The sequence below is a fragment of the Geotrypetes seraphini genome, chromosome 5, assembly GCF_902459505.1.
Source record: "Geotrypetes seraphini chromosome 5, aGeoSer1.1, whole genome shotgun sequence".
Lineage (NCBI taxonomy): Eukaryota > Metazoa > Chordata > Amphibia > Gymnophiona > Dermophiidae > Geotrypetes > Geotrypetes seraphini.
This window is the reverse complement of record NC_047088.1, coordinates 262,431,064-262,457,927: the sequence shown is the minus strand read 5'-3', so window position 1 is coordinate 262,457,927 and position 26,864 is coordinate 262,431,064. Positions and strand designations below refer to the sequence as shown.

Below are 26,864 nucleotides of genomic sequence, written 5' to 3'. Positions count from 1 at the left end.
ATTTTATATTTACCCAGTCAATATTGGGGTAATTGAAATCAAATAAATAAAATACCAACTGTTGAAGGGAAGGGAGCCCATAATGACAATATGAATCTAAACAGACTGGTATGCAAGTGGAAAAAAGACCCCCTAATAGGGAGAGAGAGTGGCACAGTGCTTAAAGCTACAGCCTCATCCCCCTGAGGTTTTGGGTTCAAACCCATCCTGCTCCTTGTGACCCTGGGCAAGTCACTTAATCCCCCCACCCCCACCCCCACCCCGCTGTGCCAGGTACTATAGATAGATTGTGAGCCCACCAAGACAGACAGGGAAAAAATGCTTGAGAACCTGAATAAATTCAAATAAACCATTTTGAGTTCTCTTGGAAGAACATAGTAAATGACACAAAAACATAAGAATAACCTTACTGGGTCAAACCAGTGGTCCATCAAGCTCCGTAGCCCGTTCTCAAGGTGGCCAATCCAGGTCACTAGTACCTGGCCAAAACCCAAGGTGTAGCAATATTCCATGCTACCAATACAGGGCAAGCAGTGGCTTCCCCCCAAGTCTTTCTCAATAACAGACTATGGACTTTTCCTCCAGGAACTTGTCCTAGCTACAGGATTATTTCCTACTTTACCAGGGTAATGCTCTCCTAGGAGACCTCTCTCCTCCAAGGGAGCACAGGGGCTACCAGACTGGAGGTGGGACTTCTCTACAACATCCCTGTAGGTCTCCTCTATGTACTTCTCTGTCTCCCTCAGAAGATAAAAACTTGAGCAGTCCATCTGGTCTGTCCATAAGTTATATCCATTAAAAAATGCATGATTAAATTAACTTGTCTCTTCTTTAATATTTCTGGGCCGTAGACTTTAAAGTCTGGTATTGTCCTACGTTCCAAATGCTGAAGTTGCCGTCCAAACTCTCTCCAGCCTTTCTAACCATCCCATTGTTTGCAAGATATCTACCAGAAAGAACAGTATAGATAACAAAATACCAGGCCCAAACTAATCATAGGTTAGGAAAAAAACCTCCACAAAACATGAGCTGCCTTTCATGGGCAAATCTCTCTGACCCCAGGAATCCAACAAAATACATGCTCACTCCAAAGAGACGACCAGCAGTCAAATTATTCTCTGAACAGTGAAAGAAGTCTATCCAAAGTTGTACTATCCAAGCTATGTCTCAACAGCGATGCCCTGTTTTGCCATAAAGCATCTTCAAGGGAAAATCCACAGAGCATAACTTCCTGGACTTCTTTTTTCACTGAAAGAGACTTGACTCCTGCACATTTATATTACGTAGGTATTTAAACGTCTCTATCATATCTCCCCTCTCCCGCCTTTCCTCCAAAGTATACAGATTGAGATCTTTAAGTCTGTCCCCATATGCCTTATCACGAAGACCACACAGCATTTTAGTAGCCTTCTTCTGGACCGACTCCATCCTTTTTATATCTTTTTGAAGGTGCGGCCTCCAGAATTGTACGCAATATTCTGAATGAAATCTCACCAGTCTTAACAGATATTTCAAACACTATTTGTTATTCCTATTTACAACTTGCTCAGCAGTTGACATGGATTATTTGCAATCTTTAAAATCCCTGGGCCGCATTGGAAGAAAAAAAAAATTTTGTTTGGGGCCACACAAACACGAACGCTAGATGAGGTATGTCTCCAATGATGCAACTTCCTGTTTCCGCCCGGGTGGACCATGGCAGATGGAAAGCAGGAAGTGGAGCCGCGAGCAATGTTGTTAAATCACTGCCAACGCTGGCAAATTTTTCAGTGTGACAGAAGGTGAGGGCGACATCGGACCAGTGCAGAGAGCAGGGGGAAGACATGCTGGGCCTGGGGAACCACCCAGAGCCTTGGGGCTGGGCCATGAGAAGGAGAAGCTCCCAAACCATGACTCCAAGGCCGGGAGCACCCCCTTATGGTCTGCACCTGGGGTGGACTACCCCTCCCTCAAGCCAGGCCATGGGTTGGACACCCCTGTATTAAAGACATCTTGTCCAAATCATGCTCTTTTGAGCAACTGTCAGACTTCTCCCAGTTTCTAATTTAGAAGCTGCTCTAGCTCTTTTTTAACTGCTGCCAGCAGGCGGGTTACGAGCTGATTAAGGCAGAGCCCATCTTTAAGGAATAGGCTCCCCCTTCCCCAGAATGTTGCCCAGTTCCTAACAAATCTAAAACCCTCCTCCCTGCACCATCGTCTCATCCATGCATTAAGACTCCAGAACTCTGCCTGTCTCTTGGGTCCTGCGTGTAGAACAGGGAGCACTTCTGAAAATGGTACCCTGAAGAATCTGAATTTTAGCTTCCTACCTAAGAGCCTAAATTTGGCTTCTGAAACCTCCTTATTACATTTTCCTATGTCATTGGTACCCATATGTACCAAAACAGCAGGCTCCTCCCCAGCACTGTCTAAAATCATATTTAGGTGATGTGTGTGTGAGGTCCACCACCTTCGTACCAAGTGACCAAAGGATCCTCACATCCAGCAGCCTCCCAGTTATTTACATGCCTAATGATCAAATATCTCAGTACAACAGCCACTTTAACCCTTCTCTCCAGGAAGTGGCATAGTGAGAGTGGGAGGTGCCTGGGGGGGTGGCGCCAACCCCCCTGTGCCACACTCACATCCTCCCTTCCCACCCCGGAACCTCTTTAAATCTTTGCTGGCGTGAGCAGCTCTCCGGCCTGCTGCTTGCACTGGCTTTCCCTCTGATGTCACTTCCTGGCCCTGCGACCCGGAAGTGATTTCAGAGGGAGTCAGGTTGGCACAAGCAGCAGACTAGAGTAGTTGCTCGCGCTGACAAAGATTTTAAAGAGGTACGGGAGGCATGAAAAGGAGGGTACGAACATGTTGTGGGGGGAGCAGAGAGGTGCTGGTGCCCCCACCAAGATGGCATCCGGAGTGGTTCCCCTCCCTTACTACACCACTGCTTCCTGTTCCTATTAGATATACCAGGGGTGGGCAACTCTGGTCCTCGAGGGCCGGAATCCATTTGGGTTTTCAGGATTTCCTCAATGAATATGCATTATATCTATTAGCATACAATGAAAGCAATGCATGCAAATAGATCTCATGCATATTCATTGGGGCAATCCTGAAAACCCAACTGGATTCCGGGCCTCGAGTCGCCCACCTAAGAGCTATACTCTATACTGATACTGTAACAATTTTTAAAATAGCCCCCCTTAAATGGGGAGACATTCCCTGCTAAGAAAAACTTTCCCGGGGGCCACCAGAGCACGGGCCTTTGGCAATTTGGAGTTACGTCTTTTCGCTTGTTTGCTTTTGGGGATGGGGGGGGGGTTTGTACGGGGGGGGGGGGGATGTTTGGGGGGGGGAGTTCGGGGCTGGGGGGTTGTTTCTTCTGTTTTGCCTCTACAACGCACTGACTTGTGTATTCCTGGAAGCTTATTCATTGCCGTTGTTGTATTTGTTGTTTGATGTTACCTATTCCTTCTAATAAAAAGATTTGAACGTAAACTCCCTTGATTAAGGGGACGGGAATGGGGCGATTTCCCTCGGAGGAAATGCTACGGCAGCTGTGGCTCTTCAGCTGCAAAGAAATATGAAAGAACTTGATAACATAGTGAGCGGAGTGGAACGGGTAGACATGAATCAGTTGTTTACTCTTTCCAAAAATACTAAGCGTAAGGGGCATCGAACAAATCTGCTAAGTAGTAAATTTAAAACAAAGCAGAGAAAATATTTCTCCACTCTACATGTAAACTCTGGAATTCATTGCCAGAGAATGTGTTAAAAAAAAAGCTTAGCAGGGCTTCAAATGGTTTGGATAATTTCCTAAAAGAAAAGTCCATAAAACATTGTTAAGATGGAGTTGGGAAAGTCCAGTGTAACATCGGTTTTAGGGCTCCTTTTACTAAGGTGTGCTAGTGTTTTTAGCGCACGCACAAAATTACCGCGTGGTACGCTTCTAGAATAACGCCAGCTCAATGCTGGCGTTAAGGTCTAGCGCGCTAAGGCCCTACCGCACCTTAGTAAAAGGAGCTCTTAGTCTTTTGGGATCTTGCCGGGTCCTTGAACCCAGGATATTGGGCTTGACGGACCGTTGGTCTTTCTCACTATGGCAATACTTAAGTCCTTCTGTTGTTCAGTGCACTTACAGTGTGACTTTATGTGAATTTTGACCCCACAAGGTACAGAGAGGATACGATGGACAATTCCAGATTCTGCTACTGATTCATGTTGTTCCTGGTCAGATTCTGTTCCTTACAACAACAATAATTACTCCAGTAGTTGGCCTAGCAATATTGATTATCTAAGAAAAAGGACAATTTAAATTAAATCATAATTTATGGAGAGTGTATGGTTGGGCAGACTGAATGGACTATCCGGGTCTTTATCTGCCGCCATTTACTACGTTACTATTATCTAAATTAAAATTTGATTTCAATACTTGCCATATCGCTCAAAACTAAAGTATTAGAGCACTTGAGAATTCTAAAACATCTCTATACAATAATAATTGCAATAACTAACCCCCCCCCCCTTTTTACAAAACCGTAGCATGGTTTTAAGCGCCGGCCATGGCGGTAACAGCTCCGATGAGCTTCAGCGCTGTTACCGCCGCGGCCGGCACTTCAAACCGTGCTATGGTTTTGTAAAAGGGGGTAAACCTCCACATCCATAGAGCCCTTCCCAAAATACAATAATCAATACTACTCCCAAATGGAGCAGTCTTTCAATTACAACCATCAATATCGACTCATTTAACGGTATAAAAATTCTCATTAAAAAAAGCCAAGTTTTCAATAACATAGCGGATAGCTTAACTGGCTTTAAGAAAGGTTTGGACAATTTCCTGGAGAAAAGTCCATAGTCTGTTATTGAGAAAGACATGGGGGAAGCCACTGCTTGCCGTGGATCGGTAGCATGGGATGTTGCTACTCTCTGGGATTCTAGAATCTTATTACTCTCTGGGATTCCGGAATCTTGCTATTCTTTGAGATTCTGTATGGAATGTTGCTACTCTTTGGGGTTCTAGAATCTTGTTACTCTCTGGGATTCCGAAATCTTTCTATTCTTTGAGATTCTGTATGGAATGTTGTTACTCTTTAGAATTCTAGAATCTTGCTACTCTCTGGGATTCCGAAATCTTACTATTCTTTGAGATTCTGTATGGAATGTTGTTACTCTTTAGAATTCTAGAATCTTGCTACTCTCTGGGATTCCAGAATCTTGCTATTCTGTGAGATTCTGTATGGAATGTTGCTACTCTTTGGGATTCTTGAATCTTGTTACTCTCTGGGATTCCGGAATGTTGCTAGTCTTTGTGGTTCTAGAATCTTGTTAGTCTCTGGGATTTCGGAATCTTGCTATTCTTTGAGATTCTGTAGGAATGTTGCTACTCTTTGGGATTCTAGAATCTTGTTACTCTCTGGGATTCCGGAATCTTGCTATTCCTTGAGATTCTGTATGGAATGTTGCGACTCTTTGGGATTCTAGAATCTTGTTACTCTCTGGGATTCCGGAATCTTGCTATTCTTTGACATTCTGTATGGAATGTTGCTACTCCTTGGGTTTTGGCCAGGTACTAGGGACCTGGATTAGCCACCATGAGAATGGGCTACTGGGCTTGATGGACCATTGGTCTGATCCAGTAAGGCTATTCTTATGAAACTTCTCATAGATCGCAATTCACTCGACAGCTTATTCCGCAAACTTGGTCCTGCATAACAAAATGCTCTTTTCCATGTTCCATCAATCTCACTTTATCTAATGATGGTAATTGAAGCAAGTGCTTCTCAGATGAATGCAAAAGACGAGTTGGTACATATATACCTACCCCCACCCCCACCCCACCCTTTTACAAAAACATAGTGCATTTTTTAGTGCTGGCCTGAGCAGTAACAACTCCGACTCTCACTGAATTCCTATGAACATCGGAACTGTTACCACCGCGGCTGGCGCTATAAACCGTGCTACGGTTTTGTAAAAGGGATGATTAATTTGTCTGACAATTACTTTTGAACATTCCACTGCAAAGCTTTAAACACCAAACTTTAAAAGTAATTTGTTCTGCAACAAACAATCAGTGCAAATCAACCAATATAAGTGATACGTGGTTTATAATAAAAATTAGATCAAGCTAACACAATAAAAAATAGCTAAAAATAGTAGATTATACAGTCTTATTTTAAATATCTCTCAAATAGCCTTTATTTCTGCAATTTCCGAAAGCGCAAAGAATTTGCTTTTTATCTAATGACCTCACCCTTTTACTAAGCTGCGGTACAAGTTTCTATCATGGCCTGAAGCGCTAAATACGCTGACGCTCATAGAATCCATGAGCATCAGAGCTGCATCGGAGTATTTAGCGTTCCAGGCCATGGTAGAAACCTCTACTGAGGAGGGGGGGGGGGGGGGTTATAGCAGGCAAAGAATTTTGCAGGAAAAGCATAACTAAATTGGAAAGTTAGTTTTTAAACCACAATGAAAGCACAACATCTCAGATCCCAAAAATCGGAACACAACTTGCTCAAAAAAATGAGAGCCCGAGACCTTGTGTCGATGGGCGGAATATAACACAGGGCTGGTAGGGCCCAAGTGCCGCCCATCGGCAGGGGGGGTGGTTAGGAAGGAAAGATGTAAGGGGAGAGGATTGGGTGCGGGGCCGGTTAGGAATAGCAGGTTTAAACTGAATGGGGGAGGCAGTGAGGGACGGGGGAGATGAGGTGTTAAGAGGCAGGACATGGGAGGACTCGGCTCCGTCCGAGGTCCTCCAGGGCGGGTTTTCCCACCCGCTCGCCCTTTTTGTCTTGGCTGGTGCTGGTAGCTCGGGAGTGCGGATCTCCCGAGTTACTGGGTCATGGGGCTCATCTGGCGAGGAGCCGTGCCTGGTGGGTCGGGTGACCCAGGTAAAGGGGCATGTGGGTCATGCCACTCCTCTGACTCTTGCTGAGGTGGCAGGGTCGAGGGCACTGAAGCAATGTATATTTTGGTAGCTCGGCAGGAGCTCTTTGGTTTGCCGTTAATTAAGTTATGATTGTTAAAGTTGTTGATTAATAAACTGAGCTGTGGCTAATTTTTACCATCATATTGATTGTAGCGCGTTTGTGATAATGAAGGAGTGGAGGAAGGTTATGAGGATAAGTCGCTGCTGTTATTACGGAATCATATAACAGACTGAGACAAGTAAAGTGAACCTTATCACTCTGATATCATATACAAATGGGAAAGTGAACTTCAAACACGCGTAACTTCCTGGTGTCTTCACTGGGGTTATGAACTAGAAGTCTGCATGGGAACGGGGATCGCGGGAATCCCACGGGTCCTGCGGGAATCCCCCCTAACCCACGGGGACCCCCCTCTGGCCAATGGGACTCCTACGGGGATGGAAGGCTTTGGAAGCAGGGTTCGTCCATATAATATAATGGACACGTCAGCCTTAGTAAAAGAGGGGGTTTATAAGTTAATTACCTGAACAGAAAACAAAAAAAGGGTTCCACCAAAGAGATTCCACAAGGAAAACAGCAAAAGAAACTGTGGAATTGATGATCCTGTCAGAAGTAATTGCTGCTTTTTATGGGGACAGGCGGGGATGGAGGTAATTCCTTGCGAGGATGGGTGGGGATGGAAAGGATCCTGGCGGAACGGGTGGGGACGGAGAGGATCCTGACGGGGACGGAGAGGATCCTGGTGGGGACGGAGAGGATCCTGGCGGAGACGGGAGGGGACGGAGAGAATCCTGGTGGGGACGGGCGGGGATGGGTGAGATTTCTGTCCTCGCGCAACTCTCTATTATGAACATCATCATTGGTTCACATAAACCCACAAAGGCTGTTATAATGTGCTTTAGGGCTCTTTTTACGAAGGTGCGCTAGGGTTTTTAGCGCACGCACAAAATTACCACGCTATAACGCGCGGTAGCCAAAAATCTACCACCTGCTGAAAAGGAGGCGGTAGCAGCTAGCGCGCTCGGGAATTTAAACCGCGCTATTGCGTGCGTTAAGGCCCTCGAGCACCTCCGTAAAAAGGAGTCCTTAATCTCACTCAGTTTAGACTGTAATAAACTGAGGTGAAAAGTATAAAAGAGGAGATTTGACGAACAATAACAGGAAGAGCGTTCCATAATTGAGGACCCACCACTCCAAAAACACGAGAACGAGCGATAGCCTCGGTTAGAAGCTTTCCTATTTTTTGTTTTTTTCATTTCGAAAGTGTATATTTAATGCGGGTTTGCTCCGACTCGCACACATTCGTTTCACAGGCGCTGTCAACATTTAGGGGAGGGGACTTCAAAGTCCCTCCTGGAGGGCCGGAATCCAGTCGGGTTTTCAGGATTTCCCCAATGAATACGCATTGAAAGCAATGCATGCACATAGATCTCATGCATATTCATTGGGGAAATCTTGAAAACCCGACTGGATTGTGGCCCTCAAGGACCGGAGTTGCCCATGTCTGGTATAGACACAGAGTAGGACAGGGATCTCAAAGTCTCTCCTTGAGGACCGCAATCCAGTCGGGTTTTCAGGATTCCCCCAATGAATATGCATTGAAAGCAGTGCATGCACATAGATCTCATGCAAATTAATTGGGGAAATCCTGAAAACCCGACTGGATTGCGGCCCTCAAGGAGAGACTTTGAAGACCCCTGATCTAGCCCAGAGGTGAGCAACTCCAGTCCTCAAGGGCCGGAATCCAGTCGGGTTTTCAGGATTTCCCCAATGAATATGCATGAGATCTATGTGCATGCACTGCTTTCAATGCACATTAGGGAAATCCCGAAAACCCGACTGGATTGTGGCCTTCCAGGAGGGACTTTGAAGACCCCTGATTTAGGGGCTTGCACGGGCTTCCTTCTATTCCTAAGTTAAATTTTTTTTCAAATGGCTGATTTTACAGACAGAATCGTGGGAAATCCACTCTTCAAACACCTTAATCCTTACTCCAAACTAGCGTTAGGTTTCAGCAGCACGGGCGGCTTTATTTTCTGTGCTATTCTCTGAGCATTGGGAGGGAAATGACCTCATCAACATCCGTTTCGACTACATTTGCATGCTCTTTGCGCTAATCTTTGGGCGCACACATTATCTCCTGCACCAAAGCCCTCTGAGCATTCTGGTGCACATTCTGTAAATGGCGCCTAAATTGGCACAACCCTGTGGACTTAGTAGCCAATAAAGTCCAACCTAAATGCCAAAAAAGAAATTGGCTCACAATTAGAATTCTCCCAGAAGGGAAAGTTTGAAAGGAAAAAGTAAAGTTAAATAGTATTAACTTTACTTTTTCCTTTCACACTTTCCCTTCTGGGAGAATTCTAATTGTGAGCCAATTTTTTTTTGGCCTAAATTGGCAGACATCTACATAAAAATGGCACCGGCCAAGTGGCAACCATGGCTAATGGCACCCATCACAGAACTCAGGTCTCTGCAATGTAGACCAGGGTTTCACTAGCCAGCATTGCAAATGCCTCAGTTCTTCTGAGAATTAAAATTGATTTATTCAATTTCCTATAACCATTCTCCCAGTGAAGCTCAGACCAGTAGTTTACATGAATGTATTCAAGCATTTTTTGCTGTCTGTCCCGGTGGGCTCACTATCTATCTAATGTACCTGGGGCAATGGGGGGATTACGTGACTTGCCCAGAGTCACAAGGAGCAGTATGGATTTGAACCCACAACCTCAGGATGCTGAGGCTGGAGCTTTAACCACTCTAGAAATCAAAATGTATCAAAAGTGAGCCCAGTGTAGGACAATCCAGCCATTGTGACATCACTGATGAGATTGGCTCTTATTGGTGGAATGAGGCATTATGATGTCACAATACCAGCTCTGGTTATCAGAGGCTGAAGCTTTTCACACTATTTATTCATTCAATTTTCTATACTTTTCTTCCAGGGGAGCTCAGAACGGTTTACATTAATTTATTCAGGTAATCAAGCACTGTTCCCTGTCTGTCACTCACAATCTATCTAATGTACCTGGGGCAATGGATGGGTTAAGTGACTTGCCCAGGGTCACAAGGAGCAGTGTGGGTTTGAACCCACAACCTCAGGATGCTGAGGCTGTAGTTTTAACCACTGCACCACTCTAGAAATCAAAATGCTGAGAAAGTGAGCCAAGGATAGGACAATCCAGCCATCACTGATGAGATTGGCTCTTATTGGTGGAATGAGGCATTGTGACATCACAGTATCAGCTCTGGTTACCAGAGACAGACACTTTGCACACTCTTTATTCATTCAATGTTCTATACCGTTCTCCCAGGGAAGCTTAGAACGGTTTACATGCATTTATTCAGGTACTCAAGTAGTTTTCCCTGTGTGTCCTGGTGGGCTCACAATCTATCTAATGTACCTGGGGCAATGGGGGGATTAAGTGACTTGCCCAGGGTCACAAGGAGCAGCGTGGGTTTGAACCCACAACCTCAGGCTGCTGAGGCTGTAGCTTTAACCACTGCACCACTCTAGAAATCAAAATGTATTAGATGTGAGCCAAGTATAGGACAATCAAGCCATTGTGACATCACTGATGAGGTTGACTCTTATTGGTGGAATCAGGCATTGTGACATCACAGTATCAGCTCTGGTTACCAGAGACAGACACTTTGCACACTCTTTATTCAATTTTCTATACCATTCTTCCAGGGGAGCTCAGAATGGTTTACATGCATTTATTCAGGTACTCAAGTAGTTTTCCCTGTGTGTCCTGGTGGGCTCACAATCTATCTAATGTACCAGGGACAATGGGGGGATTAAGTGACTTGCCCAGGGTCACAAGGAGCAGCGGGGGTTTGAACCCACAACCTCAGGGTGCTGAGGCTGCAGCTTTAACCATTGCGCCACCCACCCCCCCCCCACCACCCCCTACTTTGACCTTAGGTGACCTTAGATGCACTTACGATACCTACCTTGGCAGACGCTTCCCAGCACCTACTTTTTTAAACAACTTTTTAATTGTTTTTTTAACAGCGCGGTCAATTACCGCGCCAATTAAAACAATCAAGTTAGGCCGCAGTAGGGCGTCTACCGTTGCTTATGGTGCCATTTACAGAATCTGGCCCTCTAAGTTCACTAACGCGAGAACGCGTCCAGGGCTAACTGCCGCAAGTGCCCGCATATGGATTGAGCATCAGCCTCTCAGATTTGTCAGAGCTGAGCAGACCAGAACAAGGCAATTAGGAGGATTACGGTATACCAAAGCTGCCAAATAAAGATTTATTCTGTTTAGGAGGGTGAAGAAAGCATCAGCCAGACACAAGGAGGAAATGACTGTACACAGAGATGAAAGCAGTCCCAGGGAAGTTCATTACAAAAACGTCCCTGGGGGTCTTTCTTAAAACTTCATTTCCCAGCACAAGTCAGAGATTGCAAATGATGAAATGATGCAAAGTCTAATTGGGCTCAGCAAAAAGCAGGTTAGAGCCACAGCCTCAGCACCCTGAGGTTGTGGGTTCAAATCCCACACTGCTCCTTGTGACCCTGGGCAAGTCACTTAATCCCCCCCATGGCCCCAGGTATATTAGATAGAGTGTGAGCCTGCCAGGACAGATAGGGAAAAATGGTTGAGTACCTGAATGTAAACCACTTAGACTATAAGTGGTATATAAATGCTTAAATAAATAAAATGAATAAGAACAACTTATCTGCTGAGTCCCTGGAGATACTGATGAACAGTACAGGAGCATCAAAGCCCTCTGCAGAGCCACAGAGCATGGGACACCTCGAGACACAGCCTTGCTAATGAATTCCAGTGGAGCAACAACTCCTCCCAGGATCCAGACACCTGATGAACTGCACAGAAACACCAAAGTTTGAAAGAAGAACGACCAAGATGATAAAGAGGATGGAACTCTTCTCATATGAGGAAAGATTAAAAAGGTTAGGGCTCTTTAGCTTGGAAAAGAGACGGTTGTGGGGAGATATTTTTGAAGTCTGCAAAATCCAGAGTGGAGTAGAACGGGTACAAGTGGATCGATTTTTCACTCCGTCAAAAATTACAAAGACTAGGGGACACTCAATGAAACTGCAGGGAAATACTTATAAAACCAATAGGAGGAAATATTTTTTTCACTCAGAGAATAGTTAAGCTCTGAAATGCATTGCCAGAGGTTGTGGTAAGAGTGGATAGTGTAGCTGGTTTTAAGAAAGGTTTGGATAAGTTCCTGGAGGAAAAGTCCACTCTGTTATTGAGAGAGACATGGGGGGAGCCACTGCTTGCCCTGAATTGGTAGCATGAAATGTTGCTACTCTTTGGGATTCTAGAATCTTGTTACTCTCTGGGATTCCGGAATCTTGCTATTCCTTGAGATTCTGTATGGAATGTTGCTACTCCTTGGGGTTCTAGAATCTTGTTACTCTCTGGGATTCCGGAATCTTGCTATTCTTTGAGATTCTGTATGGAATGTTGCTACTCTTTGGGATTCTAGAATCTTGTTACTCTCTGGAATTCCGGAATCTTGCTATTCTTTGACATTCTGTATGGAATGTTGTTACTCTTTGGGATTCTAGAATCTTGTTACTCTCTGGGATTCTGGAATCTTGCTATTCTTTGCGATTCTGTATGGAATGTTGCTGCTCTTTGGGATTCTAGAATCTTGTTACTCTCTGGGATTCCGGAATCTTGCTATTCTTTGCGATTCTGTATGGAATGTTGCTTCTCTTTGGGATTCTAGAATCTTGTTACTCTCTGGGATTCCGGAATCTTGCTATTCTTTGCGATTCTGTATGGAATGTTGCTGCTCTTTGGGATTCTAGAATCTTGTTACTCTCTGGGATTCCGGAATCTTGCTATTCTTTGCGATTCTGTATGGAATGTTGCTACTCTTTGGGATTCCGGAATCTTGTTATTCTTTGAGATTCTGCATGGAATATTGCTACTCTTTGGGATTCTAGAATCTTGTTACTCTCTGGGATTCCGGATTCTTGCTATTCTTTGCGATTCTGTATGGAATGTTGCTACTCTTTGGGATTCTAGAATCTTGTTACTCTCTGGGATTCCGGAATCTTGCTATTCTTTGCGATTCTGTATGGAATGTTGCTGCTCTTTGGGATTCTAGAATCTTGTTACTCTCTGGGATTCCGGAATCTTGCTATTCTTTGCGATTCTGTATGGAATGTTGCTGCTCTTTGGGATTCTAGAATCTTGTTACTCTCTGGGATTCCGGAATCTTGTTATTCTTTGAGATTCTGTATGGAATGTTGCTGCTCTTTGGGATTCTAGAATCTTGTTACTCTTTGGGATTCCAGAATCTTGTTAGTCTTTGAGATTCTGTATGGAATGTTGCTACTCCTTGGGTTTTGGCCAGGTACTAGGGACCTAGATTGACCACTGTGAGAACGAGCTACTGGGCTTGATGAACCTCTGGTCTGACCCAGTAAGACTATTCTTATGTTCTCATGTAAAGACCTGCAGAGATCCATAGTAACATTGTAACATAGTAGATGACGGCAGATAAAGATCCGAATGGTCCATCCAGTCTGCCCAACCTGATTTAATTTAAATTTTTTTTTTAAAATTTTTTCTTCTTAGCTATTTCTGGGCAAGAATCCAAAGCTCCACCCGATACTGTGCTTGGGTTCCAACTGCCGAAATCTCTGTTAAGACTTACTCCAGCCCATCTACACCCTCCCAGCCATTGAAGCCCTCCCCAGCCCATCCTCCACCAAACGACCATACACAGACACAGACCGTGCAAGTCTGCCCAGTAACTGGCCTAGTTCAATATTTAATATTATTTTCTGATTCTAAATCTTCTGTGTTCATCCCACGCTTCTTTGGGATGAACACAGAAGATTTAGAATCAGAAAATAATATTAAATATTGAACTAGGCCAGTTATTGGGCAGACTTGTACGGTCTGAATGGATAGAGAATGGATGGTATGCCCCAAGACATTCAGCCCTGCCAATTAATTCCATAGACAACGCAATAACTAAAGACACTGACAATGCTGCTGATGAACTGCACAGGAGCACCAAATCTCCTTTACAGTCAGTCTGTGTACACACACTTAAAGAAAACAGCCAGAAGACTGCTCACTCATCAGATTTGTGTGTACATAAAGCACCTTTGTGTTATACACCGCAAAACAGCCTCACCCTTGAATATGTAAGCAATATTTCCTGATGGACTGGACATTTATTGGAAACTCGAGCTGAGCCACAATAAACACTCAGCCCTAATAAGACTACCATAATTATAGTGCAGCAGTGTAAATTGAAATCTCAATATTTCTACCTGGAGCTGTTAAGCTCAGAGCCAATATTTCCAGCCAGGAGGGGAGTGAGTGAAAAGATAAACCAGTAGGAATGATCACAACAGATGAACCAGGATGAAAAATAACCACTTGATGGTAAGAGAATATCCAAAGTGCCCAAAATGAAGGGACCTGTTTGCACAAAAACTGGTTTAAATATTGCTCTCCCTTCCAAACACTCCATTCTGGTTTATTTGTTGCGATCATTCCTAATTGTTTGTCTTACCATTGGTTTTGGGGGAAGTGAATGCGACTTTTGGCTATTCTGCACAGATTCAAAGAAGTGCACAAAATCACTGGGGCTTTTAAAATGATTTTATAGACTACCTCTCAAATAAAATCAAAGCAGTCTGCAATCAAAATTGAACATAAGAATAGCCTTACTGGATCAGACCAATGGCTCATCAAGTCCAGTATCCTTTTTCCAACAGTGGCAACCCAGGTCCCAAGTACCTGGCAGAAACCCAAAGAGGAGCAACATTCCAGAGCTGAGATTGTGATGTCATAATGCCTCATTCCACCAATGCCTAAGAGCCAACCTCAGCAGTGATGTCACAATGGCTTGATTGTCCTATACTTGGCTCACATAAAAATTGCATACTGGGACAGACCAAGCCTAGTATCCTGTTTCCAACAGTGGTCAACCCAGGTCCCAAGTACCTGGCAGAAACCCAAAGAACAGCAACATTCCAGAGCTGAGATTGTGATGTCATAATGCCTCATTCCACCAATGCCTAAATCTAACTGGTATCTCGCAGTGTCGCCTCTCCCCCCTGCAATCTGTGCAAAACTCATCTTCTACCAACCTCGCTACGTTCATGTCACCCCTCTCCTTAAGTCACTTCACTGGCTCCCTATCTGCCATCTGCTATTCCATCTTTGCGGAGGCCAATACAAGTCACAAGTACCTGGCAAAATCCCAAATATTTTAGCTTCATTGGGCATGCGTTGGAATCTAACGCAGCTTGGTAAAAGGGCCTCTTAGTGAGCAATCATATTTTCAAGGCCTTCCAAATTGCCATGTATTTTTTGGTTTGGATCTAATTACAGTAGGTAATGAATTCTATAAAGGTAGAATACAGTACTCCCCTGAAATTCACGGGGGTTCCGTTCTAGGAACCCCCGTGAATTTTGAAAAACTGCAAATACGCCTGTCAAGAGGCAGGAGAGGGCAGCTGGAGAAAATCACTCGCGGTCTACTTCAACCGCCTCTTCCTGTAGTAAAGTCCAGGCTACACCAGTGGTCTCAAACTCGTGGCCTGGGGGCTACATGCAGCCCGCCATGTACTATTTTGAGGCCCTCGGTATGTTTATCATAATCACAAAAGTAAAATAAAACCATTTCTTCATCTTATGTCTCTTTAGCTATAAATTACAGTATTAGCCAAAAGGAAAGACTTATAAACTATATAGAGTTTTACCTCATGCAAAATTGTCATTTCTGTCATTTCTTTAATAAGACATTAACTATTTTTTTCTGAGGCCCTCCAAGTACCTACAAATCCAAAATGTGGCCCTGCAAAGGGTTTGAGTTGGAGGCCACTGTGCTACACCAATCGGGAGCTGCTTTGACACGCAGCTCCTGATTGGTGTAGCCAGGGGTAGGCAATTCTGGTCCTCAAGAGCCAGAGCCAGGTCAGGCTTTCAGGATATCCACAATGAATATGTATGAGATGGATTTGCATGCACTGCCTCCTTGAGATGCAAATCTATCTCATGCAAATTTATTGTGGATATCCTGAAAACCTGACCTGGCTCTCGAGGACCGGAATTGCCTACCCCTGGTGTAGTCCGACTTTACTACAGGAAGAGGTGTTCGGAGCAGATCCCAAATGTGAGTCCGCGAACTGTGAATTCGCGGGGGAACACTACTTGAATATACACCTAAATTCTGGGGTCCAAAAAAATGAGGGTCTGTTTCCATTCAAGCCTTTCGCTTCTCAGACCCGTCGCAGGCCTCCCTTAAGCCCTGCTGATCTGGTGGTGGGCCAGAGCATGAATAATCCTCCCATGCTCCTGAGCTGTGTAGTTTCACGACTCAAAATGGCTGACACGAGTTCCCCCCAGTAGTTGCTATGTTTATGTTTTATTTACTGCCTTTTCATGAAGAGATTCACCAAAAGCTGTTACAATACTTTGAATAGCAATCAAGTACTCTGAAGTTTTTTCCCCTATCTGTTCCGGCAGGCTCACAATCGAAACTCTTATACCTGGAGCAGTGGAGGGATTAAATGACTTGGCCAGATCCTCAAGCATCAGGCAGGGATCAAACTCACAACCTCAGGGGTGCTGAGGCAGCAGCTCTTATCACTAGGCCACTCACTCCCACAATAACCTTGCAAGACTGACTTGAGTTTGGTTTGTATTTGAGTCAACTTCCCCCCCTCCTTTGGGGGGGGGGAAAGATTACTGGTTTATATTTGGATGGGCTTATATTCGAATACTAGTATTTTAGCCCGTTACATTAACGGGTGCTAGAATATATGTCTGTGTGTCTTTATTTCTGTCTCTCTCTCCCTCCCGCTGTCTGTCTCTCTCCCTGCCCCTGTGTCTTTCTTCTTTTCTTTATATCTATCTGTCTCTCTCCCTGCCTTCTATGTAATGTAATGTAATGTAATGTAATTTATTTCTTATATACCGCTACATCCGTTAGGTTCTAAGCGGTTTACAGAAAATATACATTAGATTAGAAATAAGAAAGGTACTTGAAAAATTCCCTTACTGTCCCGAAGGCTCACAATCTAACTAAAGTACCTGGAGGGTAATAGAGAAGTGAAAAGTAGAGTTAGAGGAAAAATAAAAATAAAATAAACATTTTAACAAGACAGCATTGATCTAAATACTTTGGAAGGTAGAAGAGAGGAGAGAAAGGAATAGAAGCAGAAGGGGGAGCCGTTGAACAGTAGAATTCTGGAGAAATTTAAATGATAGAAATAGAACAAAACAAAGACAAAAGGGAAAAACAATAGATAAGATTAAAGATAAATCATAAGCTGGAAAGAAAAATAAAATAAAACTTTGTCTTCAATCCACGGTTTCAGCGTCAGTGATGAAGTGGAGCAAGTAAGTTTAGGAGGAGCGATTGACGTTTCCAGAAAGGGCTTCTTCAGGGAAGAGACTTGGCAGACAGTCCCAGGATGCCTATGTCTCCTCCCCTGCGATGTTCTCCCATCCATGCATTTCCCTCCCAGACACACTGCCCGTGCCCCAGCCGCTCCAAGGAGGCTGCCCCAGATGAGGCCCACGGTGAATGCAGGATTCTCTCCTCTGCGGGAAAGCCGCCCGGAGCCGACAGTCGATCTTCTTAGCGGATTGCATGGGGGGAAGAGTTCACACTCTTGGTAGGATCGGGTCTGTGTGCTCTCGGTGGTTGTGGCTGGTCTCGTTGCTGCTTAGGTGTAAAAGCAGTTGATCTCCACTGCTGCTGATATTTAAAAGCAGGCAGATTGATCTCTCCAATGGACTGCAGGGGGAGGAGTTCACACTCCTGGCAGGATCGGGTCTGTGGGCTCTTGGTGGTTGCGGTATGTCTCGCTGCTGCTTGTATGTAAAAGCAGTTGTTTTTCTACTGCTGCTGATATTTAAAGCAGGTAGATTGATCTCTTAAACGGGATATAGGGGGAGGAGCTCACATGCCTGGTTGGATCGGGGCAAGGGCTCCTATTATAGGCAGCTATGCATCAGCATTTCTCTCCCACCACTTCCCTGTGCAGCAGCTACAGCAGCATTCCCTCCCCCTCCATTTCCCTCCCCCCACACCAGTTCCCTGTGCAGCAGCATTTCCCCTACCCCCCTTTCCCTTCCCGCGGTCTGGCCGGCTCCCTTAGTCCCTTACCGTCCCCACGGTCCCGACAAACCTTCCGATTCCAGCAGCGTCTGCAGCACTCTACACACTGCTGTTTCGGGGCCTTCTACTGCCCAGCATATTAGGGCAGTAGAAGGCTCCGAAGCAGCGTGTATAGAGTGCTGCAGACGCTGCTTGAATCGGAAGGTTTCAGGACCCGCAGCTCTTGCCGGACCCGAAGTGAGCTCTGGGGGTTTATGGTTTTTTTTACGCAGGCCCAGTCGGAGCAGGAGGAGAAGCCTGGGAGGCAGGAATTAAAGTCCTTTCCGGCCCCCGCTGACGTCGCCCTGGCCAGTTCACATCCTTCAGACGGCAAGAGCCGTCACGGACGACAGGCTCCGCGCCACTGCGCGCATGTGCACTCCTACCTGCGGGTCCCTACAGCGCACGGAAAACAGGAGCATGCAGGTGGGAGTGCGCATGCGCGCTTAGGGCTTTATTATATTAGATGTACGATAACAGAGCTACACAGAATGAAACTAATCGAGTAAAAGAGGCAGCTGGGAGGTCAATCGGCGGTTCGCATTTAAGATCAAATCTAACTTTCTTCAGAGACGCAATGGGCTCTTTTGCTAACCTTTGGTAAGCACCAGTGTGTCCTGACCACAGTTTGAAAGAGCTCAGCTGAAATTTTGCAATGTGCATATTGAAACCATGGGTACAAAAATCATTTTAATTTTTCCACAGAGTGGGCATCTCTGGACGGAGAGTGGGGTTTCCGTGCCAATCAGTTACCCCCCTTTTACAAAACCACGCAAGAGATTTTTAGCACCAGTCAGCGCGCCAAATGCCCTGCGCTGCTCCGGCACTCATAAGAACTCCGTGACCATTGAAGCAACAGGAGCAACACAAGCGTTCAGTGCGCTGGCCAGCGCTAAAAACCTCTTGCACGGTTTTGTAAAAAAAAAAAAAAGGGGGGGGGGGAGGGTTAGTTTAGCTACATTAGAATGCGCTAGTGGGTGAGTCCTTTTCGGCTAGAAATAGCTCTCAGTAAGTACTCATGCACTAATTGTTATTAATGGCCACACGCTAATGGCAGCATCGACACATGGCTATTATCTCAGAACATTTTCTAGCTGCAGTAAAAAAATAGTCTTAGCAGATAAGAACGAACCACGGAAGGGCATACGAAGGCCACTTTTTCCCACAGCTTAGTAAAAAAAAGAGCCCAAAAGAAGCAGATCGATTTCCAAGCACTAATTGATAATGAAGGGATTAGACTTAGTAGAGAAAGAGAGATTGTTCACCCTCTCCAAAGTGAAGAGAACGAGAGGGCAAAGATTCCGTACAAACTTAAGGAAGTTCTTCTCTCTCCCAGAGGCTGTTATAGGGGAAAACACCCTTCAGGGATTCAAGACAAGGTTGGATAAGTTCCTTCTGAACCAGAACATATGCAGGTAAGGCTAGACTCTAGTAGGACACTGGTCTTTGACCTAAGGGCTGCTGCGTGAGTGGACCACTGGTCTGACCCAGCTGGGTCAATTCTTATGTTCTTATGAAAAACAAAACCTCAAATTTTAAACAATTCTGGTAGCAAAAGTGGAGTTACTGAATCACACCAGGACTTAAATCAAATAATCCTGGCCGCACTATTTTTTTATTCTCACAGCAGGAAGGCATGCATCTAATTTGCATGAGAAAAAAATCACTAAAACCACAGTATTTTATACCTTGGGGTCGGAGCTTGGCTTACAAACGGAATGCAGAGATGCCAAGTTACCCAACTTCATTTTAGCAGTTGCAGCAGGGAGGTCAATGGAAAGGATCAGGCAAATTCAAATTCGGGTCTGGCCAACAAGTCTCCAGCCTAGAACTCCCTAGCTTGTCATCTCTGAGAAGGGGCAACCCTCTTCCTCTCTGCCCCTCCCTATTCCTCTCCTTGCCGCATGCCCCTTGCCTTCCCTTCCCCCGCACCTTTTTGACGTCCCCGGCGCGAGGTTGCTGCCAGCGTTGGCATCGGCACTCTCTCTCTCTGACATCACTTCTGGGACCCGCACTTAGGAAGTGACGTCAAAGGGCACGCTGCTTAGGCCGGAGAAGTTTAAAAAGGTACTGGGAAAGGGAAGGTGGTGGGCGCGTACGGCAGGAGGGGTGGTGGTGATGAGGGCGGGGGAGGGGCGCCATCGCCCTCACGACGGCACTGCTGGATAGTTAAGATTCAATGCAGAAAAGCTCAGTCCTGAATTTGGAGGTGAAGGTTTCCAAGAGACCAGCACACTGGGGGGGGGGGGGGGGGAGGGAATAACTAGCACCAAGCAGGAGATAGACCTCTCAATCACAGTAATTAAAACAGGTGGCCGGAGGGAAGCCAGGCTGCACACAGCAAGACAAAAGGAGTTCTGGGTCACTGGTAAAACCTCACCGACAATATTTTCTGAAGTTCTGGGGGCTTTATCTCTGCAAAGGCATCCGCAGGGTGGAGCCAGTCCAAAATTAAAAAGGCTATAGGGTCTGCATTAAAGGTCCTAGATCATGGCTTTCAAACCTGTGGTCATGTTTGGACAAGGGTGTCACAATTTGAGCCATGAAATAAGTCCTTCTGCGTGGGCTCCAAACGCTGCGATGCCTGAGGAGGGCCACGAGCTGCAGCACAGATGAAAAGGTAGATTACATTACATTACATTACATTAGGGATTTCTATTCCGCCATTACCTTGCGGTTCAAGGCGGATTACAAAAGGTTAATTTAAAAAACAGAGTTACAATGATTAGCTAGAGAGGTAAGTTGTAGATCTTATGAACATTTAGCGGGTTGTTGAGGGTGGGGTGGTTTGTAAGAGAGTTAATAGGTGGTCATAGTGGAGATTCTTTTGTTATTATTAGTGCAGTAATGGGTAGATCAAATGTCAGTTTTAGAGTTACTAAGAGGTCGTGGTGTTATTGCTGCTTCAGGAATTTCTTGAAAAGTGTGGTTTTTATTTCTTTTCTGAACGTCCTATAGTCTGGGGTGGTCATCAGAAGGTTGGAGATCTGGTTGTCCAGCCTTGCGGCTTGAGTGGCTAGGAGGCCGTCGTGTGGTTTTGTTCTTTTTACTTCCTTGATTGGGGGGGGTATGAATGGGGAGTGCGTTTTTCTGTGTCTGGTAGTGGGTGCTTGGATGAGGCGATTGTTCAGGTATGATGGGCTGTCTCCGTGTAGGGTTTTAAATAATATGCAGTAGAATTTGAATTGGATTCTTTCTTGGATTGGGAGCCAATGTGAGTTGATGAAGGCTTCAGTGATGTGGTCATGTTTTTTCAATGAGTAGATGAGTCTCAAAGCTGTATTTTGGATTGTTTGGAGTTGTCTTATCGTAGTTGCAGGGCAAGGAAGGAAGAGGATGTTACAGTAGTCCAATATACCTAGTATTAGGGATTGTACTATAAGTTGGAATTGTGTTCTTTCAAAGAATTTTCGGACTTGTCTCAGATTTCTCATGACTGCGAATGATTTCTGAATTGTTTTATTTATTTGCGGTTGCATAGTGCAGCATCTGTCTATGGTCATGCCAAGTAGTTTTATGGTGGTTTGGATGGGATATTTGATTGCGTTTATATCTAGGTTGGTTGTGGTTTGGATCTTGTCATTTTCGAGGAGGATGAATTTGGTTTTGTCTTGGTTGAGTTTAAGTTTGTGATTTTTCATCCAGGTTGTGACTGTTTCAAGTGTTTGGTGAAGTTTGTCTGTCATGGTAGGTTTAGAATGATCGTATGGGATGAGGATGGTGATGTCATCCGCATAACTATAGGTGGTTATGCCCAGATTGTCCAGATGCGTTCCTAGAGAAGCAGTGTAGAGATTGAAGAGGGTAGGGGATAGTGGAGATCCTTGTGGTACGCCGCAGGGGTTTGACCAGGATTCTGACTTTTCTTTGTTTGATTTTACACTGTAGGTTCTGAGTTTTAGGAATCCTTCAAACCAAGAGTATACTTTATCTGAGATGCCTATTGCATCTAAGATCTGTAGAAGGATGTTGTGGTCTACTAAGTCGAATGCCGCCGTTAGGTCCAGTTGTATGAGAAGCATTTTTTTCCCTGTACCAAGTTGTTGTCTGACGGTATCCATAAGGGAGCCTAGTAATCTCCCCTAGTAGATCTCCCCGAGTCACATGATTTTGGTGGAAACGTAATCTCCTAAATGTGCACGCCAGTGATTCCCGAACCTTTTACTATGGTGGAATCTTCAATTTAAGTAAATATTCTACATTTGAATTTCTTGAGGAATCCAGCTTGGGAGTCACTACACCCTGTCCCTAAATTACAACATAGCAATCTTTCTCAAAGGTAATTGTCCTAAAATAAGAGGTCACAATATAAGATGCCAAGGAAATGAAACTGAAGATTAACATCCAATGGCGGAGCTCTGACCCATCCAAAATTGTGGCACCCTTGTTAAGGCTGGCAGGGATCCCTAAGTCTCACTCTGTGAGCCACTGCTGCCGTGGCTGACCCTCCTCTTAAGAACATAAAATAAGAACATAAGCCGTGCCTTTGCGGAGTCAGACCAGAGGTCCATCAGGCCCAGCAGTCCGCTCATGCAGCAGCCCATCAGGTCCAGGACCTATATAGTAACCCTCTATCTATACCCTTCTATCCCCTTTTCCTTCAGGAAATCATCCAATCCCTTCTTGAACCCCAATACCGTACTCTGTCCTATCACACTCTCTGGAAGCAAATTCCAGGTGTCCACCACCCTTTCGGTGAAGAAGAATTTCCTAGCATTGGTTCTGAATCTGTCCCCTTTTAATTTTGCCGAATGCCCTCTCGTTCTTGTAGTCTTTGAAAGTTTGACAAATCTGTCCCTCTCCACTTTCTCTATGCCCTTCATGATCTTGTAAGTCTCTATCATGTCCCCTCTAAGTCTCCGCTTTTCCAGGAAAAAGAGCCCCAGTTTTTCTAATCTTTCAGCATATGAAAGGTTTCCCATGCCCTTTATGAAGTGTGTCGCTCTCTTCTGTGCAGGAAGGGTGGTTGGTGGCAACCCATAGAGCGGACATTTCAGACTGCAATGAGCACAGGGGCATTCTGGGCTGCTGGAGTGGGACCTACTGCATTTAGCTGGTGGATCCCTGTGAGCTCAGGAATTTATTCATTTTGGAACTGGGCAGAGAAACACACAAGCGTAGCAAAACTGAAGAATGCCTAGTTGCTGGGGACTTGAAGGGTAAAGTCTGGGGTAAGTCAAGGCCTGATTGGGGGAGGGGGGTACAGAGATAGATTGGCGTCTCTGACTACATTCCAGGAGACTAAACCCAACAGTCAATATGTGTAGTAAGATTCTTTGTTTCACATTTGTGCAGGTGCTGTATTTCTTTTTCCTAGAATTACATTTTGTCTTTCTGCTTAATGTAAACATTATTACCTTTGTGCAATCAGCAAGGAGTCAGTGACATTTTAAACGTGTCCATTCTTACAAGGAATAAAGAGAAAGAAAACAAAGTAAAAAGAGACGACACCTTTCTTATTGGACTCATTTCATGCTTTCAAAGACAACAGATGACAATAATATCAGGCTACATTGTGCAAATGGGAGAAGAATGGTCTGAGGACCAGGGAAATCAAATTGCACCACAGCTCCCGTGAACCCTCCACTGCTTCAGGTACAAACTGATACTGAAATGTAAGCTACCTTGAGAGAAAGCCCAAATCCTATCCCCTTCCTTCACAAAGCTGGACTGGCATGGCAATCTGCACAGCTGTTTCCAAAATAATGCAGCAAGTGGATAGAATCAAAACAGCTCCGAAAGCGCCCTCCCCATGCAACTGCTTGTTTGGGGCTCTTTGCAATAAGTGACAGTCGCTTCTCTCTCTTTTGTGACTCGTAAAAAGCCCAAATCAAAGGAGGGATCGCTGTCATCCTCAAGGGAAAGCTTCAAAAGCGCTGCACTGCAAAGTCACCATACACTATCTCCGTCTGCATACACCCCGACCCCTCCTCCCCTTCACACCAGTCCTCTGCATGCGCCCCACTTTCACCCCCCATTCACACCAGTCCTCTGCATGCACCCCACTTTCCACCATCTGCACCCCATTCACACCAGTCCTCTGCATGCACCCCACTTTCCACCATCTGCACCCCATTCACACCAGTCCTCTGCATGCACCCCACTTTCACCCATCTGCACACCATTCACACCAGTCCTCTGCATGCACCCCACTTTCACCCCCCATTCACACCAGTCCTCTGCATGCACCCCACTTTCACCCATATGCACCACATCCAGTCTTCTGCATGCACCCCACTTTCAACCATTTACACCCCATTCACCAGTCCTCTGCATGCACCCCACTTTCACCCACCTGCACCCTATTCACACCAGTCCTCTGCATGCACCCCACTTTCACCCACCTGCACCCTATTCACACCAGTCCTCTGCATGCACCCCACTTTCAACCATCTGCACCCCATTCACCAGTCCTCTGCATGCACCCCACTTTCCACCATCTGCACCCCATTCACCAGTCCTCTGCATGCACCCCACTTTCACCCACCTGCACCCCATTCACACCAGTCCTCTGCATGCACCCCACTTTCACCCCATTCACCCCAGTCCTCTGCGTGCACCCCATTTTCACCCATCTGCACCCCATTCACCAGTCCTCTGCATGCACCCCACTTTCATCCATCTGCACCCCATTCACCAGTCCTCTGCATGCACCCCCTTTCATCCACCTGCACCTCATTCACAGTCCTCTGCATGCACCCCACTTTCACCCCCCATTCACACCAGTCCTCTTCGTGCACCCCACTTTCACCCATATGCACCCCATTCACACAGTCCTCTGCATGCACCCCTCTTTCACCCCCATTCACAGCAGTCCTCTGCATGCACCCCACTTTCATCCATCTGCACCCCATTCACCAGTCCTCTCCATGCACCCCGCTTTCACCCCCATTAACATCAGTCTTCTGCATGCACCCCACTTTCATCCATCTGCACCCCATTCACCAGTCCTCTGCATGCATCCCGCTTTCACCCCCATTCACACAGTCCTCTGCATGCACCCCACTTTCACCCCCCATTCACACGTCCTCTGCATGCATCCTGCTTTCACCTCCATTCATACCAGTCCTCTGCATGCACCCCCACTTTCTCCCATATGCACCCCATTCATACCAGTCCTCTGCATGCACCCCACTTTCACCCCCCATTCACACCAGTCCTCTGCATGCATCCCGCTTTCACCTCCATTCATACCAGTCCTCTGCATGCACCCACTTTCACCCATCTGCACCCCATTCACCAGTCTTCTGCATGCATCTCGCTTTCACCCCCATTCACACCAGTCCTCTGCATGCACCCCACTTTCATCCATCTGCACCCCATTCACCAGTCCTCTCCATGCACCCCGCTTTCACCCCCATTAACATCAGTCTTCTGCATGCACCCCACTTTCATCCATCTGCACCCCATTCACCAGTCCTCTCCATGCACCCCGCTTTCACCCCCATTCATACCAGTCCTCTGCGTGCTCCCCATTTTCACCCATCTGCACCCCATTCACACAGTCCTCTGCATGCACCCCTCTTTCACCCCCATTCACAGCAGTCCTCTGCATGCACCCCACTTTCATCCATCTGCACCCCATTCACCAGTCCTCTCCATGCACCCCGCTTTCACCCCCATTAACATCAGTCTTCTGCATGCACCCTACTTTCATCCATCTGCACCCCATTCACCAGTCCTCTGCATGCATCCCGCTTTCACCCCCATTCACACAGTCCTCTGCATGCACCCCACTTTCACCCCCCATTCACACGTCCTCTGCATGCATCCTGCTTTCACCTCCATTCATACCAGTCCTCTGCATGCACCCCCACTTTCTCCCATATGCACCCCATTCATACCAGTCCTCTGCATGCACCCCACTTTCACCCCCCTTTCACACCAGTCCTCTGCATGCATCCCGCTTTCACCTCCATTCATACCAGTCCTCTGCATGCACCCACTTTCACCCATCTGCACCCCATTCACCAGTCTTCTGCATGCATCTCGCTTTCACCCCCATTCACACCAGTCCTCTGCATGCACCCCACTTTCATCCATCTGCACCCCATTCACCAGTCCTCTCCATGCACCCCGCTTTCACCCCCATTAACATCAGTCTTCTGCATGCACCCCACTTTCATCCATCTGCACCCCATTCACCAGTCCTCTCCATGCACCCCGCTTTCACCCCCATTCATACCAGTCCTCTGCGTGCTCCCCATTTTCACCCATCTGTACCCTATTCACACCAGTCCTCTGCATGCACCCCACTTTCACCCCCATTCACACCAGTCCTCTGCGTGCACCCCTCTCCTCTCCCTACGTTTCAGGCCAAATCCCCCCCCCCCCCCCCCGAAGACCAGCGATGGCCTGGCGGGCACTCACGCGATCCTGAAGAAGGGTCTCTCCGTCCTGGCCATGAGCCTCGGGATCCAGCGGGGTCTCCCCGCAAACCTGCGGCAGGGAAGAAGCAGGAGCAGGAGCCCACAGCACAGACAGCAGCAGCAGCAGGCGGCCGCCGAGAACACGACGAGCGGCATGGCCGAGCTCCGGCCGCAGCGCCCCGCCCCCTCATTCTGTATGCAGAGCGGGACCCGCCCCCCGCTGACCTGCTTCGGGGGAGCTGCGCCACCTTGCGGTCGTAGACGGAATGGCGCTGGGGCTCTGCTGCTTCTGCAATGGTGCCAACAGCCCCTCCCTGGACACAAGGAAGGAGCTAGGTCAGTCTGGGGGGGGGGGGGGTCTTTTCATCAGAGCTGCCAACGTCACCCTCCTCCAAAAAGTATCCAGACTTAGAAGCAGATCTAAAGCTAGGTTTAGGCAAAATAATTCACT

At 46.3% G+C, this 26,864-nt stretch overlaps 1 protein-coding gene across 1 annotated transcript in view; it reads right to left on the bottom strand.

The window, feature by feature from the left end:
- Positions 1-26,587, bottom strand: part of LOC117361017 (probable hydrolase PNKD) — a 126,545-nt gene extending 99,958 nt beyond the window's left edge. The window contains exon 1 of the mRNA XM_033945783.1: positions 26,415-26,587. Within this exon, the coding sequence (XP_033801674.1) occupies positions 26,415-26,569 (155 nt within the window). The 5' untranslated portion in view covers positions 26,570-26,587. The remainder of the gene's footprint in view (positions 1-26,414) is intronic.
- Positions 26,588-26,864: the final 277 nt, after the last annotated feature.